The sequence below is a fragment of the Dermacentor andersoni genome, chromosome 9 (assembly GCF_023375885.2).
Source record: "Dermacentor andersoni chromosome 9, qqDerAnde1_hic_scaffold, whole genome shotgun sequence".
Taxonomy (NCBI): Eukaryota; Metazoa; Arthropoda; class Arachnida; order Ixodida; family Ixodidae; genus Dermacentor; species Dermacentor andersoni.
The window spans coordinates 29,679,840-29,698,944 of record NC_092822.1 but is presented as its reverse complement, the minus strand read 5'-3'; the positions used below and the strand labels follow the sequence as shown (position 1 = coordinate 29,698,944).

Sequence of the window (19,105 nt, the reverse complement as noted above, 5' to 3'; positions counted from 1 at the left end):
CAGTTTAAGGATGTTTGTGAAACGACTCCATTAAGAAGTTTATTCCATTCAGTTATAGGCCTAGGAAAGAACGAATACTTAACTGTGTTATTCCGGGTGGAGAAAGGAGTAATTGTCAAGGCGTGTTTCTGCCTTGTGGCGTATCCTGCAGAGAAAGAAAGTATCTGCGATATGTCTAGCCTACAACTATGAACTAAATGAAAGAAGAATTTCAATTTTTACATGGTTTCGTATTTGTGCGCTTTGGATGAGGCAATGTGAGGCCCGCCACCAGAAGCGCCATCTCGTTCGTCTAGAGCAAGCTGCTCCGCGAAAAGGGTTTACATCGGGAACTTGCGCACTGTGGGAAAACCAACTTGACAATTGGAATTCCAAGAGGTCTACCCTTTGTGTATGCTGCAGCTACATTTTGTCAACTAATTTCACGGAAGCAACGTTTGCTTAGTCATTGGTATAAGTCATACTTTTGGAGTTGGAAGCAATCCTATCACATGCTCAAAACTAAACTCGCGAGACACTTCGGACCAACATTTTGGATTTTTGTTAAAAGTGACGTGCTTAACACATCCATGTTGCATATTCTTCCGCTTGCCTTATCCGCCGAACGGTGAATAACGAAAAATGAGCTAACGCCTCTTATTTACTTATTTTATTTTTTCAGGAAAACCAAAAAACAAGCCTGATAAAGAGCCTACGTATCAAATAAAAGTGTGCACCAGGTAAGTATTGCATTAATTTCGCCTGTACTTTTTGTCTAATTTCTTGTCTATCTCTTTTCACCCGTCCCTACAAGTATAGGTAGCAGACGAGATTTTCGCTTTTGGTTAAGCTATCTATTCTAATTTTAGTCGTTCCTTGTTCTCGTAATAATTATCTTGTTCTTGTTTCTTTAATAACATATGTGTTGCGGCGTAACTCGGCTTTAGACCCCGCGTGTACCACAATTCTGCACTCCTTTTTTAACCTGTTTCGCCCACTTCTAAACAAGGCTTCCCTATGGAAGCCGAAACATCTTGTATTTTAAACAAGTTTTTCTTGGTCGGTGTACTTCTTTCTTTGTCAGATTATAGCTCTGCTAATACGACCGGTTGGATGACACGCTTTAGGCGTCGGTGCTTTGATGAGTACATTATACGGGCAAATAAGAAACGGTGCCTAATATTCCTTTATCAGGGATGCAAGTGCATACTTCTACTGGCTCACTGCGTATGTATCGGCCGTTCATCGATAAAGAAGGTTGTTTCATTACGAAGGTATTATTTGTTACCTTAATTGCAACGGTCAAGAAGTGTGTGTAGTGCGTCCTGCACAATGAAAACGCCTCAATGTTTCCTTCTTCATCCGCACATGATTGCATTGTAAACTTTAGTATTTGTTTCGTCCTTAGGCCTTTAACTGACAGCTGAACAATAATGTTGACCTTGTAAAAACATATCCGAAAGCCAGACAAATGAAAACATAAGTATTGCCTTTAAATTTGTCTTTCGTCATCAACCCGCTCAACATTGGAATTCAGAAAAACTTTTACCGTGAGCAACAGCAGATGCTTCGATAACACCCCCCCCCCCCACCCCCGGCTTCTTCCCCCCGTCGGTTTCTTCTTAGCGCAAGTGGTGGGAATAGTCTCGACACTGCGAAAATTGTTTCATTTGTTTAAGTGAGCTATCATTTTTTATGCTAATGCGTCAAATGCCCCATTGAGTGAAAAAGCCGGTGTCTGTAATCTGTAGCAGCAAGGCGGCACCTACAATCACATTGGCTGCGACGTCACGTCACGTCATGAGCGCGCCTCTACGGAGCGAAGTGGACGAAAGGGAACACCTCCTGCCGCGATAGCGCGCCAGGCGTTGCGTGAAGGGAGAGAGCATCCCCGCGACGCCACGTCACCCTCGCTCTCACTCTCGGAAGCCGGCGCGCGGTGTCCAGGCCAGCACCGCAGGCTGATGCTGCTCTCTGGCTCGGGCCGCACGTACCACTATCTCCTTCCGGCCATGGTGGCCGCTGCTGCTTCCTCGGTTTCCCGTCGCGCCTGACGTAGGGGGCATGCTGCGTTGGTACCGCAGGCTGCTGCTGCTTGCTGGCTCCGGTAACGCATACCGCTGCGGTACATTACTCACTGTCCATAACTCGAAGGACCGCCAAGCGGTGTTCAATTCGACACAAATGCAGTCGCAATCACCATTCATACGTAATGTTTAGGTGCAATAATAAATTCTAGGCCACGAATTTCTTATCTTGCCAGTTAGAGTGTTAATGCTTCGGAAGCTGTTTTCGTAATTCCTGGCGTGTATTAGAAACACACACAAAATAGCTTTGTTGTTTGCAGATACTTGGGCAGAAATGAATCAAACATGGCTATTGTGGACGTTGGAATTTTCACTGGCTTCAGGCCGATTAAGGATGACTTGGAAAAAGTAAGCAACCGTTCCCCTGTTCTTACAGCATAAATATTTTCCTAGCAGCAAGCAGTACAGCTGCTCATTACACAAGAAGTCTACGATCCAGGAGTGACTTCACTATGAGATGCAATGGCTGAGGCATTTTCGTTCGCGTCGTTTTTCATGAGATTAGTTGGACATTTCACGCATACAAATAAGCCATTTTCTTCGGGTGAACAGACTTTGTGAATCTATGCTTCTCGTGGACGTTTAGCTATGCAGAAAGGCAAATAGTTGCGCCGCTGTAATGCAGCTAGGGGAAAGCTTTTGGGAAGCAAAATATTTTCATGGCTGTAAGTTTCGAAAAACACCCACAATCGTTCTAAGTGACTTTCAGATTGCAATTAGGTGTGTTTCTAGGTAGAGACGAATATGTTAGGAAATATATCATGCGCTTACATGGGTCACAGAAGCAGAGTGGTGCAAACGGTGAAACTTGGGTGTTAGTACGGATATATATATATATATATATATATATATATATATATATATATATATATATATATATATATATATATATACAAAAATGCCATATTCGAATAAAAATGTATTTTTATTCGAGGCTGTCGAAGCTTTGAGATGAATGGTCCTAATAGCAAGTTTGTTTATTCCATTAAAACATGTAATGCTACGTCGAAGTGTTCAAGCTCATAGATTTCACTATCGCAAGTGAAATGTCGCCATAGTTCCTGGCTGGCAAACAACAACTTGAAATTTGCTGTGACCAATGTGCGTGGCACATTTCTCAAGACGGCAGGTGTATTTACTGGGAGCGACGACGTAGATCCTGCCATGAAATATTATTGAACAGGCTGGACGGAATACTGAAATTTTCAACCGAATATTCCGGTTCAAACGTTCCCATATTTCGAATTTTTGAAATTTTCGAAAAATTGGGTGCTTTTATTGAACACATAATTTGAATGTTCTACTGCCGCTGCTTAGAACTGCATAAAAACGCACAAGAAATTCATTTGTGTACGGAAGCCGCTCACGCCTAAGGCCCGAATCTATGTGTCACAACTACCCCTTGATTGAAAAAAAAATTGGGGTTCCGGCTCCTATCGCTCAGGTGCGCAGAATTCGTTTTCGATTTGAACAGCTTGCTTTTTGGCTTATTCGGGTATTTAAATAGAAGCGTGGCAACAGACCCCAGGTAAAAAGTGAGCAAACATTGTAGATAAAGCTCCATGAGCGTCATCAATATCCTGTGCATTTTCTTGTAGGCTGTTCAATTTTCCCCTCTGTTGCAGGTTGCCAACGAGACGGCAGGGGTAGAATCTTACGAAGAACGGGAGAACGGCGTCATCTTTTACCTTAAAACGGTAGGCAAGCCACAATGCACGCCCACATAAAAGTTGTTTTTTTTTCTTGGGGGGGGGGGGGGTGGGGGGGGGGTCAGGGGAATTCAGGATTATTCAAGCTTTCGCCTATAAATGTTGCGCGCACATACAGACGTATGTCCCAAGATCACACTGTCTGGGGACCTCCCATTAGAGAGAGTGCAAAGCACGTACAGATATAAGCAGTCAGAAATGAAGCGGTACATTCGAAGCAGGAAAACACAAATAACAATAAAATTTGGACAACGCCTTATCAAATGACTTCCTATAAATATGGCGATGAGAACAAACGAAGTTTGGAATTCAGATAAGAAAACGCAGTAGTACCGTAGTAACAGTGGAAAGGGGCCATGGTATGGTCGTACGACGGTTTTCAGTTCACCATTATGACTGAGAGGAGAGATCTCAATAGGGTTGTATGAGGGGGAAAAAACTGGGCTCTCCGTAAGCATTTTTGCTGGAAATTTCAATTTAGATCGCTTCCTCGAAGGCCTTTCTACGTACAGTGACCTCCACTTGGACATAGGCTGTGTGACGTCACGAAATGCAGCGCAACCGCTATGTACTCCGGCGGCGGCTGCGTATGGCCGTATGGCGCCGCTGAGCCCCGCAGCGGGCGCGCTATCTGGAAAATTATCTGCGATTAGTACAGAGTCTAGATACGCCGAGGGCTGATTGCTTGGTGTGCTAAGTGTCGTCGGCGCTTAGAGGCAGCACGAAGGTAAATTCGCTCGCTGCGGCGGCTGCTATTCCTGAATTCAGCGGTTTTTGACAGTGAGTGTGCGCGCTCTCAACGAGTGAGATTTGTTTGTTTGCCTGCGCGCATGACACCACGGTTGTTGTTTTAGTTGGTAAGCGAATGTTCACGAGTTTAAGCGGCCGATAAAACTGTTATCCTTACTTCGTATCATTGCAACAAATGTTTCGCCTTTCGGGCGAGACTGCGTCTTTTTTTTCTTTTTTTACCTCGCCGAATGCGCTCAAATTTCACCAGCCTGCTGAGGAACGTGTAATGGCTTAACATGCGATGCATAATTCAGCCTCAAAAATTTCGTTCACGGCCCTTTTAAGGAAGCACCAAACGTTACGTTCTTGACGCTGAATGAGCCAATTTGAGCACGTCGAAGGAAATTCACAGTGCAATGACGTGAACCAAAAATACGTCAGAAACTCTTAAGTAAATCAAGGAGGTATTGCTGCCGGAAAGAACAAGATAACACAATTTTTTTCATATTGTAGTAAAGAAAATCACTGGCTGAAATTGAAGGACACCTGTTCTGAGCACTGTGAAAATGCCGTGGTATTTCATAATACCTGATTTGTTACATACATGCTGGAACAACACCTGGAAACTGATTTTCGCACTGGCGGACATATAGTTGAGGGACTAGCTACAAGGGATTTCAGGAGGAGGGAGCCTTCTAAGTGACAGCGTGGCGTTTTTTTTCTTTTTTTTTTTGTAGATGAAAGCGGCGACGGCCACTTGCCTAAAGTTTCGGGTTGAAAGGGAATTTGCAGTAGCAAATCTTCAGACTTCAACCGTGAAGGTGTACGACTATTACAGACAAAGTAAGTGTGTCTCTTTCATAGACCGATGGTTACTGTGATATCCCACTCACAGGTCAGAAACGAGTCTTCGCGTTGAGTCCTTTCCTTCGCACCCACTATGTGAGACAATGAAAAGGCGGATTTCGTTACATGGGCAACCATATTTCTAGAGTGGAGTGAAGACTAAACGCTAAACACTTACCAGAGAGAATGGCAGCCAAAGAGTGCTCTCGGCACATCGCATATGGCGTCAACGCACTGTAAACGAAATAAACGCGTTGTCAAATACTTTGGCGGAACGCATGTATTGGAGAAAAGGTGTTTTCCTAACGGTTATCAGCACTACGTCTGCTTCGCACTCAAAAGCATAGAACCTCGTAATTTTTAATGCGCAGCCTTCTTTCCCTCTGTCTTATCAAGTGTTTTTCTGTGGGTAAGCAGTAGTAAGCAGCGCGAAGCTGGCACAGATCCAACAAGCAAACAGAAAAAAATAATAAGAAAGAAGAGTAGAGGCAGGCAGACACAGTGCTGACAAGTTGCAAATCATGGCTGTGTCTGTAATCTTTTTGTTCTAAATATCGTGTACCAACTAGCTCCACAGCAAACTAACTTTTTTCGGTCGGTAGTGGCTAGGTTCTAGATTCGCCGGTGTTGTGACTCGAACGAGAATGCGCAAGCGTAATATCAAGATGTTCTACTCATTAGGCCATAGACGCAGTTGCATGAATTTAATAACTGTGAACATTACCTCTCTCCTTCCCCTAATGGTAGGAAGCGCGTGGGTCAAGTCCCTTAACAAACGGTCTGCTCATAAACTGGAGCACAACTGCGCACGCGCGACAGTTTCCCTCCATGGATAGGGGGCGAGAACTTACTGCTGCTAAAAAAAATGCGCACGAACCATCGACGATGATTGTCAAGGTAAGCAAATGGCCGGAAAGAAGCAACGCACCAGCAAGAAAACGACGGAGCGAGCGTGAGAGAGAGAGCTAGAGAGAGAGTGTACAAACGAACGTTTTTCTTGCCGGGTCCGACCACTGACGGACCACCGGCAAGCCTAACATAGACCACCACCCAACCTCACACCGACCATTGACCAACCACGAAACTGTTGAAAGGGCCAAAGAAAGTTATCCGCTTTAAAAGTATGCGCAGAAGAAGCAAGGCGCTGAGCAAGCGAAACGAGGAAAGGAGAGAAGTGGGACACGCGTCCAGCCGAGTACCGCGAGGTCTGTGCTTATCCCCCTGTAGTGCTGATAATTTAACTTGGCTCACGTTTACTTTGGCACCTCAAAATTCCGATTTAATCAGGATAAACATGCCTAAGTACACAATTCCAGCCTTTATGATATACTAGAGCGAGTTACGGTATCCGGAGAGTGGAGGAACCAACTACAAATTGTTATATCTGCGGTACTACAATTAGATTTTTCCTGAAATGAAGTTACCTTTCTTTGTATACAAAATATCTTACGTGGAGAGAAATAAAGATGGTCGGAGTTCTAGTTTTGCTGCATATGGAATTGTGTTCGGGCACCGCAGGGTGTGAAGCCGGTTCAGACGAGTTGGACCGGAATAATTTTTTCCCTCTATTTCTTGCTTTAAACAAAGTTGAAAATCTTCACTAGTGCATCTCGTACGCATGGTTTGCATTCCTCCTTGTATGCAGGCGACAATTGCACCCAGTCCTACAGACCAGATCCAGCGAGCGCTTCGGTGAAGCTCTTCTGCGACGGCAACATGTGCAAATGCGCTACAGGTACTAACGGTGGCAGGTTTTAGCCATCTAGCAAAAGAGAGTAATGCATTGCGATGTATGTTTCAGACAAATCAGACAAATGCATATTTATTACCTCTTACTGGTAATACTGGTGCACCGGAGACTAAGACAGCTCCTGGGGACATCTTATGATAATCGTATTAACCACAACGCGTGGTAAAAATCTTTGTTTCGCGAGCGTACTAGTCGAATGAAAGTTCTCAAGAAATTCTGAGTCCTATTATGCTGCTGCCGGTGAATTATATTGGTAGCTATAAAGCGCATCGTTGATGGTTGCAGTAATAGCTGTGTGTGTTCTGGTTAAACAAATGTCACAATATGGCACCAGCAAAACAGCTGAACATCCTCTGCTGCAGGTTGGTGAGGAGGTGAATGAGGCACCCTAAGCTGAACTAGGGACATTAGGGCATTACTCCGTCTTCGTAAACCGGGTATCCCACAAATAGTAATACATTTAGAAACAGGTCAGAACTCTCAAAATTTTCATGGATCAAAATGTTTTGAAAAAGAATCAAGAATGTGACCTCGAATTGTTTCGGGTCTTCTATTAAGGATGGCTAGACGAGCTGTGCCAGTAGTAATGGAGTCTGGTTTACAGTAAAAGAAGAAGTCCCTGCTGAAAACCACCCAGAAAATGTTAGCGTTCGCAGTTTTTTTTTTTTTTTGCAATTCCAAAGTTAACAACATTTCGTATGCAAAGGCAACATTTTGATTAATGTAATTACGTACCGTGTAATCTCCACAATTTCTTTTCAAAATTTTTACGGGGTGCGAGCCTTGCACGAGGTAGCTTTGTAGCTACTTACTGAAGCCTCGAACCATGCTCTCAGTCTGCTACTCATATATATACAACCACTGGTGGCCGACCGAGAACACGTGTAGTTTCCAACCGATTTTTTGTACACGTGATAGTGCCAGCTTGTAGCTGCTTGCGCAAATTAACCAGCACGCGAGTTTGCGCATGACACAGAGTGAAACATTGCCTTCAAATTTTCGCCCGGGAACGAAGTGCGTGTGTGGGCCTTGCTCGAGGCAGCTTTGTGGCTACTCAGTCAAGCCTCGAACCGTGCTCTCAGTATGCTACTCATATAAGTACAGCCACTGGTGGCCGACCGAGATCACATGTGCAATTTCCAGCCGATTTCTCGGACACGTGATAGTGCCACCTTGGCGCGGCTTGCGCAAATTAAACAGCACGCGAGTTTGTGCATCACATTGAGTGAAAAATTTTCCTCAAATTTTCGCCTGGAAACGAAGTGCAGGTGTGGGCCTAGAACGAGGGCCGGCCCTCGCACAAGTCATGCGGAGGAGCTGTGCTGGCTCTCCGACGTTCTGGGCTTTCCAGCCGCTTACGGAAAGTGTTAATGACGGCGTTTCTTTAGTTTTTGGCACCAGAAACATATAAATTTGCGAGCTTTTTGTGACTCAGCCACTCGTATGCGGCATGTGATATGTTGCACGCGGTCTGCTATATATCCGCACAGTATTAAATTCGCCTTTTACATGGTTCAACATTGTGTTGCAGTTAAATTTTCAGAAAAAAAAAGAGCTTCACCGCAGGATTTTTCTATTCGACTCATCTGAAGGGCGGAAACGTTTTTTTTAGACATCCACTGAAGCAATTTCAGTGCTGTTTAACTCATTACAAAAATACGATGACCTTTTAAAAGGTATTTTATTTAGGCCTCTATATCTTTGATTGCCACAATCTAAAAAAAATGAAATAGACCGATTGAGAGGTCTTCAAGTTTACAACTCAGTCCCTCCGGAATAGAATTAATATTGCAATTTCGTAAAGTGTGTCTGTTGGATGGCTTATTGTTGACAAAGCGCATGTAAGTTCAGACTAATGCATAATTTCGTAAGTTACATTGATATAGCATTTGCTTATTTTAAATAAGATCCTAAAGTAGACTGTTATTTCTTAACTTGATTTTACCTGCTTCTAACAAATTGCCCGTTGTTGTCGGCAGAAACTCGATAACCATCTTCTAATGCAATTTCGCTAACTGAACGCTGTATTTTTTTAGTTTGCCAATTCTCGCACTTTCTACAACTGTCACGCATCGTTTTCTTTTCAATTTTTTTTTACCACTCGTATAGACGATATTGTAAGCGGTCCATGCGCGCCGCAATCTTTGACGTACAAGAAAAATATTTAACTTTTGTCCGCGCTGTCGTTGAAATAACAAGGTCAAGGAACACCGAACGAGGTCGAGAAACACCGAACGCATCTGTGTGAGATCATCTTCATGCATACCCGCCGTGTTTGCTCAGTGGCTATGGTGTTGGGCTGCTGAGCACGAGGTCGCGGGATCGAATCCCGGCCACGGCGGCCGCATTTAGATGGGGGGCGAAATGCGAAAACACCCGTGTACTTAGATTTAGGTGCACGTTAAAGAACCCCAGGTGGTCGAAATTTCCGGAGTCCTCGACTACGGCGTACCTCATAATCAGAAAGTGGTTTTGGCAAGTAAAACTCAATAATTTAATTTTTTTTTAAATCTTCATGCATACGAAGCGACCGTTTGCGCTCTGTTACCATTAGAAACCGTCAGTGTTAACAGCCCAAGATGGCGGCACTCCGTAAAGTTCGTGAAATAATGTGCGTGTTCCTCCAGCTTAGACACCGTGCTGTTTTCAGTATTGAATAAGCAAAATTAAGTATTACTCGTCGTGAGTATATCGCGCAAGTGTCTTCGCGGTCGTTTAGCCGTCGTATGTGCAGCAAAATACAAGCCAGGTCTTGCGATAGCATGTATACAATGAACATGCGTGCTAAATTTATTTAGCCATTGCTCGATAGCCGCGTATCTCAGGAATCTCAATAAAGTTTTTCCATCTATCCGTCTATCGCGCATCCCACTTGCGCATCGCGGAGCTCGACTGCAGTATCATGCAACGTACTATCCTCAATTCTGTAATACCCAATGCATCTCGTATACGCTTCAAATTCTCACATAAGCATAACAAACTTAACGCATGAACGACAGTGCCGTTTTTGATAGGCTGAAGCGCGTTTGAAATGGCGGATTGTTCAGCGAACCAACTACTGAATATTTTTACTATACTAATTAAGCTCTAACTCAAATATCATTTCATCATCCTTATTTGTCCAAATGTGCTGTCGGTATAGCCGGAAAAAGAGATGAAATATGGCAACAATCTGATGGACAACTGTGTTTGGGCATGCCATTGAGGAATTAAGAATTAATCTTGCTTCGAATTCCGTGTTTCTTCGATATCGATGTAACATCGAGTCTTGCGTTTTCTCTCCCGCACAGCGGAGTGTCCTGTCAACGAAACTTTCACTAATGTCATCAAACCGGGCAACAGTTACAAGGAGTCGAACAGGATGGCCCTCAGAAGGATTGCATGTGACGACCATGACTTCGGTTGGTATACGTACGGGATTGTGCTATCGGTAATAACTTGTGCATAAGAAGCCAGAAAACAGCCAGCAGCTAATGAAGTCCTAATATTGCACGCGTCTCTGCTACTCCCGGAAGCTTGGTTTGGGCTTCCGCCTTCAGGACAGATGAATATAGTGATATCTTTTGTCCTACATGGCGAAATTGAGATTAGGTTAGGTTAAGATGACATGACGCTAGCTCGTCAACACTTAGGACGGACCTTCGCATCGCAGGCAACTTTGAGATCGATATTGAAATGGCACATCTGAAAGGAAGCTAATGCTCTAATTACACAAACGCTGGTCTTATTTGATTGGAACTCGTTGCATTGAAAGGGAAAGTGTATATCATTTGACTGCAGGGAGCAGAATTTCTGTTTACCCCTTCATCGTCTTCGCAAAGGTTGCCGAAAATTTGTAAGGAAAAAAATTTTCATAACACACAGTTTGCAAATGCAGAACTCTCTGCCATAAGGAGATGCATTTCTATATACTGAGTTTGCCAGAGCCACGGAGTTGGACAGAAGTGATACCCGAGTTTATTGCGTAAGTGCAACTGTTACAATGTGTACGATGTTCTTGCATGAGTGCTACTCTAAAATTAAAGATCATTTTAGAGTCGTGTATAACGCATCAATTTTTTTTTTCCACTATGTCTTAATAGCTGGAGTTTAAGTGATTGTGATGTCGTTGTTTTTGTTGCCGATGGTTCTTTTTCTGAAGCCTAATGCTTCAGCTTTCCTAAATAAAAAGAAATATTGGTGACCCTAATAAAAAAATGACCCTAGCAGTCGTAGATTCCTGTTTTCCTTTTTTTTTTTGTTTCAATGCAAAAAGCCTTATAAAAATTGGTGTATTGGCGGCTGAGCAAAAGATTTTCTACGTTCCAGTTTATTATTATGGGACATTCCGAGGTAAAGCTTCATCTTAAGACAACTTCAGGAGCTTGCCCCGTAACATGTCGTATCCACGTCGTATCCACGTCGTATCCACGTCGTTGCTAATGCCGTACGTTTTCCTTCTCATGAACATGGTTTGAAGAATAGCCAATGTGAAAGACTCTCTCATAAAGAAGCGGACTCGTGTCAACTCATGTTACGGTGGGCAGTAGCATTAGGCCTTCTAACTTTCCGAGTTCCTGTCGTCGCTGCTAAGTTGGCCAACAAAACGACTAATATTATTGCTATGATTGTTTCGTTAAGCATCCCTCGTACATAGTACGTGTTCCCGGTTTGATGAAGCTTGAGCGGTGTGGCAGGGCTTGGCAGGCACAGAAGCAGCTATTCACCATGTCAACCGCGCATAAAATCACAATATTGTAGTCACATTCGGCACAACACAAACACAAAAACACGAAAGCTGTACTATGAAGAGAAGGAGATGTACATGAAATTGAACATGGATGTATGTTTATGAAGACGGTGATCATTTCAGTCAGTTTGGCGGAAAGGGTGAATGGGAAGGGAATAAGGTTGACAGTTAGAACTGGGCCGCCATCAGATGGTTAGTCTCTGTGTACGAAGCCTCTCTCCCTTTACAATTCTACTTACTAGTAGTAAACAAGGCTATAACACGAACATATTAAACACAACGCTGTAATCTTCTTTCGCTTGAAAGTACAGGTGAAAGAGATCTTTTGTAAATAGCAACATGTGCGCAGATATAAATGGAGATTTCGAGATTCTTTATTATGCATACGTAAGAGATGACCATAGTCTTGTATAGGTCATGTTGCTCATCGCCAATCAGCCATGAGCAATGTACGCCTTCAAACCCACTCCGGAAACTATCATTTTGCTGTGAGACCCACTAACGCGTCTGAAGGAATAGCTACACCCGAATTTAAAAGGCACATTCTTCGAGTGATGCGCCTTCAGTTTGCCATTATGACCGTAGCAGAATACAACAGCCGCTCGTGAGCTGTACTCTGCGCTTGATGATTATTGCCTAACACTGTACGTCCTGCTTTCGCTTTCACTTAACGCAGTGTGGCGAGGAAAAGTTTCTGCAAACTACGTCCTCGCAGGTTATAGGCACGTAGCGTTCCACATCGACAAAGTTATAAAAGAAGGTAAGTGTGTACTGCGCACGCTGTAAGGGTTTGGCTCGGGGATATAGTGATAGAAACGCTATGAAGATGACTGATTTATGAAGATGACTGATACGATCCACTAGAGAAGCTGCTAAGGCCATTCCCCCCAGGGACACTGAAGCGGTGTTGAGCGCACAAAATGAATGAGGAAAAGCAATATATGGTTCCTCAAGTACATATTCGGTCAAGATAAGTGTTTTGGCGTGCTTTCTAATCGCACATTTAGCCTAAAATATGTTTAGGAAAACCAGAGCAATTTATTTATTTATTTATTTATTTATTTATTTATTTATTTATTTATTTATTCATCTTTAATGGGCGCTAAAGAGGACCAGTTTAAACTGACAGGGTATGGTAACTCTGTGCGATAACACTTTGATTATTAGAAGATAAAACCGTTATCCAAGCCAAATGTTTCTTCAATATCGCGCCAGAATCCCAGTGCAGACGCATCAGTGTTATGTGCCAAAATTTCAAAAGCTGTTCTGTTTTCCTTTTTTTTTTTTTTGTAATTGGACAGTTGTGGGCTTAGTAAACGTTTCTCAAGCCTTCATAAATTCAGTTTTCGGTTCTTCCTTTAAAGTAGTCTATCTTTGCCGACAAAATATATAGATTTCCGAGCAAATGCCGTCAGAAGGCATGACGTCACAGCGAGCTGCAGTGCGAGAACTTCAGTGCCGCTTCTCCACCACCTGCATTTCGTTTTTGCACCTTTCTTTGCTTCTTAAGCCCTCTCCAGCGGTAAGAGCGGCATTTTTTCGTGCGTGGTACGAGAGAGAATAATTTATTAGCACAGATCGATTATTTTTCTCTCTTTGGAATACCTTTGACGTCTCAATGTAAAGATAAATGTACGAGAGACGATGTTGTAGAGGGGATCCAGATTAATTTTTTAGCACCTGGCGTTCTTTCATGTGCATCTGAATGTAAACATTTGAGCGTTTTTTTTTTGTTTCTTTTTTTGCGTCATCGAAATGGCGGCTGTCGTGGGCGGGAGCCAACGTGTAGACCTCGTGTTCAACGAGAGAACGTCAGAGCCGCTGCTCCAGCGGGTAGAGTAAAGTAACTACTTCATTTTCGTACGGAATAAGACGCATGCAAGAATAATGGACACTATTAGCTGTTTTAATTGTTGTAGGGGCGTGCACGTCAGAGGACGCAATTCGCGCGCTAGGGTCACATGACCATGAGGCTGGCAGTGTTTTTTTTTTTTTATCCTTGCAAATAAAAGTGGCTCTAGCGTGCCTGTCTGTGTGGTCAAATAAGTCAGCCGTGGCGTTTTATGTGTATATCTGAATGCGTTTTTGTCTGTCTTCTTCTGGGCCAAAAATAATTGCTCGTACCACAGAGCTTATTTCAATGTACTTTTTGAGATGGATTGCTTGGAGGCTGACATTACTGATACGAGAAACGAAAATACGTAATCAATGAAGTAGCAAAATTCCACTAATTCAGATTTAAATTATTTGCGCGGCAAATATTGGAATTTCAGACATTGTAGCCGCCGAGTTTTTGAGGCGTACCCACTTGAAAGCATATATATTGAAGAATTCATTCCCAAACTGTACGAGCAAATACATTGTGGCCCCACTAAGATTTGTGCTTTAATGTAAGAAACGCCGCTTTGTTAAAATAAAGTTAGTAGAACAACAGTGCCTTTTCGCCGCAATTTGACGGCGCAAATCCTAAAAACTGATGCCAAGGTCAGAATTTGTTTTTAGTGATTGTGTACATAGCAAGCTCGCCGGCTACAACTCGAAAATGGTATTACGTGCCGTAAGGTGATTGGCGAGGAACTAGTCAAAATCAATCAATTATGCATTTCGATTTCTCGTGTAAGGGATGTTAGCCTCCTCCAGAAATCCAGCTGAAAAACCATGATTGCTTTATCTGGCGCACGTTGTGACCTGTCTCTGAATTTCGAATTTTAGGTGAAGAAAATAGCCGCACTCTTCAAAACCAAACGCGACTTTTTCTTGGCCGCCAGTTGTGCAACACGTCAAACCTCGACGTCGGACGTCAGTACGTCATATTCGGCAAGGACAGCGATGACGACATCACGGATGGAGGTTTAAGGTAGGCGTACTGCGGCTCTACAGTGCATCTCTTGTCACCCGAGAAAATGGGGCCTTCCGTCTCTAAACTCGATGCCGTCTAGCCTGCTGTCTCGACTTGGCGACATACCGAATCTGAGCTTGCGTGTTTAAACGCTACTCTTAGGCGAAAGAAAGCGTGATTGTGACGTCGTGTGTAGTCACCTTAAACAAAAAGCTGCCTCTGAGAACAGTGCTCTGCGTGTGAAGTTTCAAGCGAAGGTCAGTGTTCCAAGAAGCTCCATTCACTGAGATGCAAAAGTTTCACTTGTCATACCTGAGTGTTTTAAAAGATGCCATGAGATGAGAGCAGGTAAACCTGCCAATCCAAAGTTCATACAAAGCGAAACAGGTAGATTTAAATTCATTCTTGTGGGCCAGGAAGTGCGTGAATTTTGTCGTGACGAACACAAATATAACATTACCTATTAGTGCAATGCAAATATTCTCATTCAGACAAAACACGTTTTTCACACGCTAAACGCAAGTATGCAACCTATATAGATACATAGTCTTTTAGCGTTTTTCACGGTCCAGTATTATTAATTTCTCGTGTGCGTCACAGATGATGTAACTAGAGCACACGGAGTCCATATGCAATTACATATGGACTCCTTGTCTTGCGCATGGAATGAAAGGATTCCACAGAAAAGTACGAAGTTGTCTTTTGTTGGCGCGGCCGCACCATCATGCATGGTGGGCCATTGATACTGCATTTGTACGCTTGCCTAACGCACTGTGATATAAGGAAACCGGTGCCCTGCTCTTGTATTACCTTCATCCGTGCCCCTTTTTATGACCACTTATTCAACTGTATTACCAAGTGCCTCGTTTACTGTCGACTCCATGCAATTCTGAAATATGTAACTGCAAATTTCAGCACGTGACTGAATTTCTGGAATTTAACCTGAACTTCGAAATGGTGATTTAAAAGCACACTACCATTGGCTACAAATGAACGTGGCGTGCCCAGCCGGCCAGGTCTTTTCTACCGCCTTGGCCAAACTGCAAGCCCCTGTTTGTGACAACTGTGGCTCTGTTGAACGAGCACATAATTCTATACTGTAGAGTGCACAGTGGTGGAATGGTCATACAGGGGACAATTAAACATGTAAACAATCTCTCGGGACCCTCTGATATTTAGGCATATATTAGGTCTGTGGCACTCCCTATCAGCGCAACGTGAAGCGCTCGATTTGTTTGTTTTTGTTTTTTTTGTTGTTGTTGTTTGACTGCCCCGAATCGCAAGCCTGTCTCTAGAAAATCTAGCCTTCGTTCGGACACTAATGCACATCAAAATTTCGCCAGACACACTTAAGACTGCTTATGTGTGCAATTGCGAAAGCATTATAGTCGCTCTAGCATTATCTATGATCAGAGTTTGCTGATTATAGCAAACCCTGACAGACGAAATCTGAAGAGCAAGGGACGCGCGGGAGGAAGCGCGTGCATCTTATTGGATTGGATTGGATTTGATTCAGTGGCCTCGCCCTTTGTAACGGGTGGGCATAGCCGTGAAAAAGTAGCGATGTCCTGGCCTTGGTAGGTAACGATCAGGTACATGCACACATACACTCGTAACGTGGCGCCATCTCCTTGCCCATTGGCTGCGCCATCACGTGTCCAATGACGTACGTGCCAGGCACACCGGGTATCAGAACCACGGAGCCGCCCTGGCGTCTGGGAAGCGTGCTCGTCTCACAAACCAGAGGCCCGGGTTCGATTCCCACCCAGACCAATATCTACCACATATTCCTTTCAAAGCCACTGATTTACGTTGTTTTCAGGAACCTTCAGGTGAACTTTGATGTCACTCCGAGCTTTTTTTGACGTGCTTTTTTTTCTCTTTGCACCCTCTGACATTTTTGGAACCATAGCTCTGTCACTACGACGCCGGATTTTCGCGTAATGGGGCATATAATGCGCTCGCGCAATAAAAAGTTAAAAAGTGAAATCAAGACGACCCGTACATTCGGACAAGGAGGACTCCAATGTGAAATCAAGACATTACGTAGCGTTGCGGCGTTATTTTCGTTTTTTTTTCTGCCCTCATTTATCTGTCGACTTCCTCTCTCCTCCCCTCCACCATGGCAGACCAGCTTGTATAATCAAATATTGCTACGCCGGCAAACCTCCGTCGTTTTAAATAAAGAGGTGTCTTCCTCTCTCTATTTTGTTGAAATTTCTCGCACCCGAATGACACATGTAAAATTTATATATTTTCACTCCAACCTTACTTTTTGCATTGTCACGGCGGGAACCAAGTGAATGTTTAAGTCCTACCGAAACAGTGTCTGCAAAACGTGATGCTGCTGAATCTTTATTTTTGTTTTCGTTGTTGCTTTTCAGCGTCAGGTACCCGCTGAATCACAGAGTTCGGATCTATCACACTTCAAGAGGTTCCAAACTGTCAAAGGAAGAAAAAAGTGTGCAAAGAGCCATAGCGTGGCTCTCGAACGGGTTTACCAGCGACGGTGGCTGTAATGAATAAATGTTTCAGAACAGCCACTTGTTCTTGGTGTTCAAAGTTGTCGTTAGGAGCGCGTGAAAAACGCCGTTTTATGTCTATAGCCCCATGATTACTTTCATTTCCTTACAGCAGTGTTACATATTCGCCCGCTATAGTCAATAATGTATTGGTGTCATGAAGGTAAGGTAAGCGTTGCCTAAAATGAAAAATAAACATTGATGAAGAATTGTTGGAAATTGCAGATCGGCAGATCGACAAGATCGGCAAAGAAAAAATTTAGACGAACTGGTGAAAACGGTGCTTTTAGGGTGTATTTTGTCTCAAAAACCAATATCTTCGGCCGCAGGGCAAGGAATTATCTACGAATTTTCTATGATTGCAGCACCTCCAATAAAATGGCACAGCTACGTTAAGGGTGTTACAGCAACCCTGTATGAAGAAAATATGAAAGCTCAAAGCATGCATACTAGCCTTTTGCCGTTGAAAGCGACAGTCAAGTACACCTCGGCTTTCAGGCATTTGATTGGTTGCGATCCCATTTTGGAACACAACGTAAAGACCTTGTACCACTCTAACTTACTGTATAAAAACCTTATACCAACCAAATTTATTTCCGTTGTGGCTCCCAAGCGTAAGCCTTGCTCACATGGAAACGCTGAAAAAAAGCCTCGTTGGTAACCATTCTGTGCAGTGTGCCTTACCGAGAAAACGTAGGAGCTGCAGATGGAAGCCGCACGAATCCTACTGGACATGGGGCTTTCAGAAGCGGGCTTCTAGCTCATACGTTAAAAGTATACATTACGCCACAAATTACTTCATTGTAAGATGTTCTTTAGTGCCACGATTGCAGAAAACGATTTCTTAGTAAAGAAACAGACGTAAATTGTGGGCAAAATTGTTACAGCCACTACAACGATACTCCTCCACCGCTCATTACCAGTAGCAAAAGATGTTCTTTCCTTTTTTTAGGTGTTCGTGAAGCGTCTTTCAATCTGTGAAGTTTCGGAAAAGCGTCTAGGAACAGTGCAAGACGTTTCGGTACTGTTCACACCTGAGACTGTGAGGAGTTGATATGCATTATCTATTCGTCATTTATTTTATTTAATTATTTTTATTGAGTTTCAGCTCCCCACCGTCCTGATTGGCTGCTAATGGTTAGTAACCGGAATGTTTCCCTTCACTAATTATTACCCTTCATTCGTTCAACAATTTTTAGTTGTTGATATGTGGGCGAGATATTGTGCTCCGATGTGTAAGCGCGACTGACGAGGGCGTAGAAAGAAACCGATACGAAGAGACACAGAGCGGCTGTATCTGTGTATCTATTTCTACGTCCTCGTCGTCAGTCGTTTTCACGGCCGATTACTTTTTAAGGCCGATTCGTCGCGTTTTCACGGGCGGTTCTTGTGCACTTTTCAACATTCTGCTCCAAGCTTAAATTTATTCTGTAACATATTTAATAGCTCGAGCCGCTTCTCGACGCCTTTTTCATTAGAGTAGCGAGCCATCAGGTGGACCAGCCGTGATTGCCGTCGAAGTATTATACAATGTAGTAGAAGTGCGATTCTCTGTCCTGTTTGCGCAGGATCCCACCTAGCACAATTAATCGATCATGGGAGGGTACTAGTGCATGATAAACAGCTGAGTAATCATAAGGTAGTGTGGAGCATTGCGGAATTCGGTTACACAAGAGATTTGTCCATATAAATCCGCCGTATCATTATAAGAGTACAGATTGGATTGTAGGCGCATACGTCCTACGTGGTTCTAGTACCTTAATTAGCGCCACATGTCGTGAGTTAGACCATCGATCGCGGTGCCCCCAAAGGTTGTGGGTTCAACTCCCACCAATGGTCGTTGGTGCGATTCCCTATGAATTTTGGTGCCATAACACCGGACATCAGATTTTTTCGTCCCAGGAGCCGTCTA

General features: G+C 43.5%; 2 protein-coding genes across 2 annotated transcripts in view; both read left to right on the top strand.

Annotated features, from left to right (window-relative positions):
- Positions 1-719, top strand: part of LOC126527515 (A.superbus venom factor 1-like) — a 77,380-nt gene extending 76,661 nt beyond the window's left edge. Inside the window, exon 32 of the mRNA XM_072284475.1 lies at positions 662-719. Within this exon, the coding sequence (XP_072140576.1) occupies positions 662-663 (2 nt within the window). The 3' untranslated portion in view covers positions 664-719. The remainder of the gene's footprint in view (positions 1-661) is intronic.
- A 4,270-nt stretch (positions 720-4,989) lies between these two features.
- On the top strand, positions 4,990-17,214 carry LOC140213291 (complement C3-like). The gene is made up of 6 exons (XM_072284477.1): positions 4,990-5,350; positions 6,999-7,088; positions 10,394-10,504; positions 12,509-12,592; positions 14,545-14,689; positions 17,056-17,214. Exons 1-6 carry the CDS (start codon positions 5,245-5,247, stop codon positions 17,195-17,197), a joined length of 678 nt encoding a protein of 225 aa, XP_072140578.1. The 5' UTR covers positions 4,990-5,244; the 3' UTR covers positions 17,198-17,214.
- Positions 17,215-19,105: the final 1,891 nt, after the last annotated feature.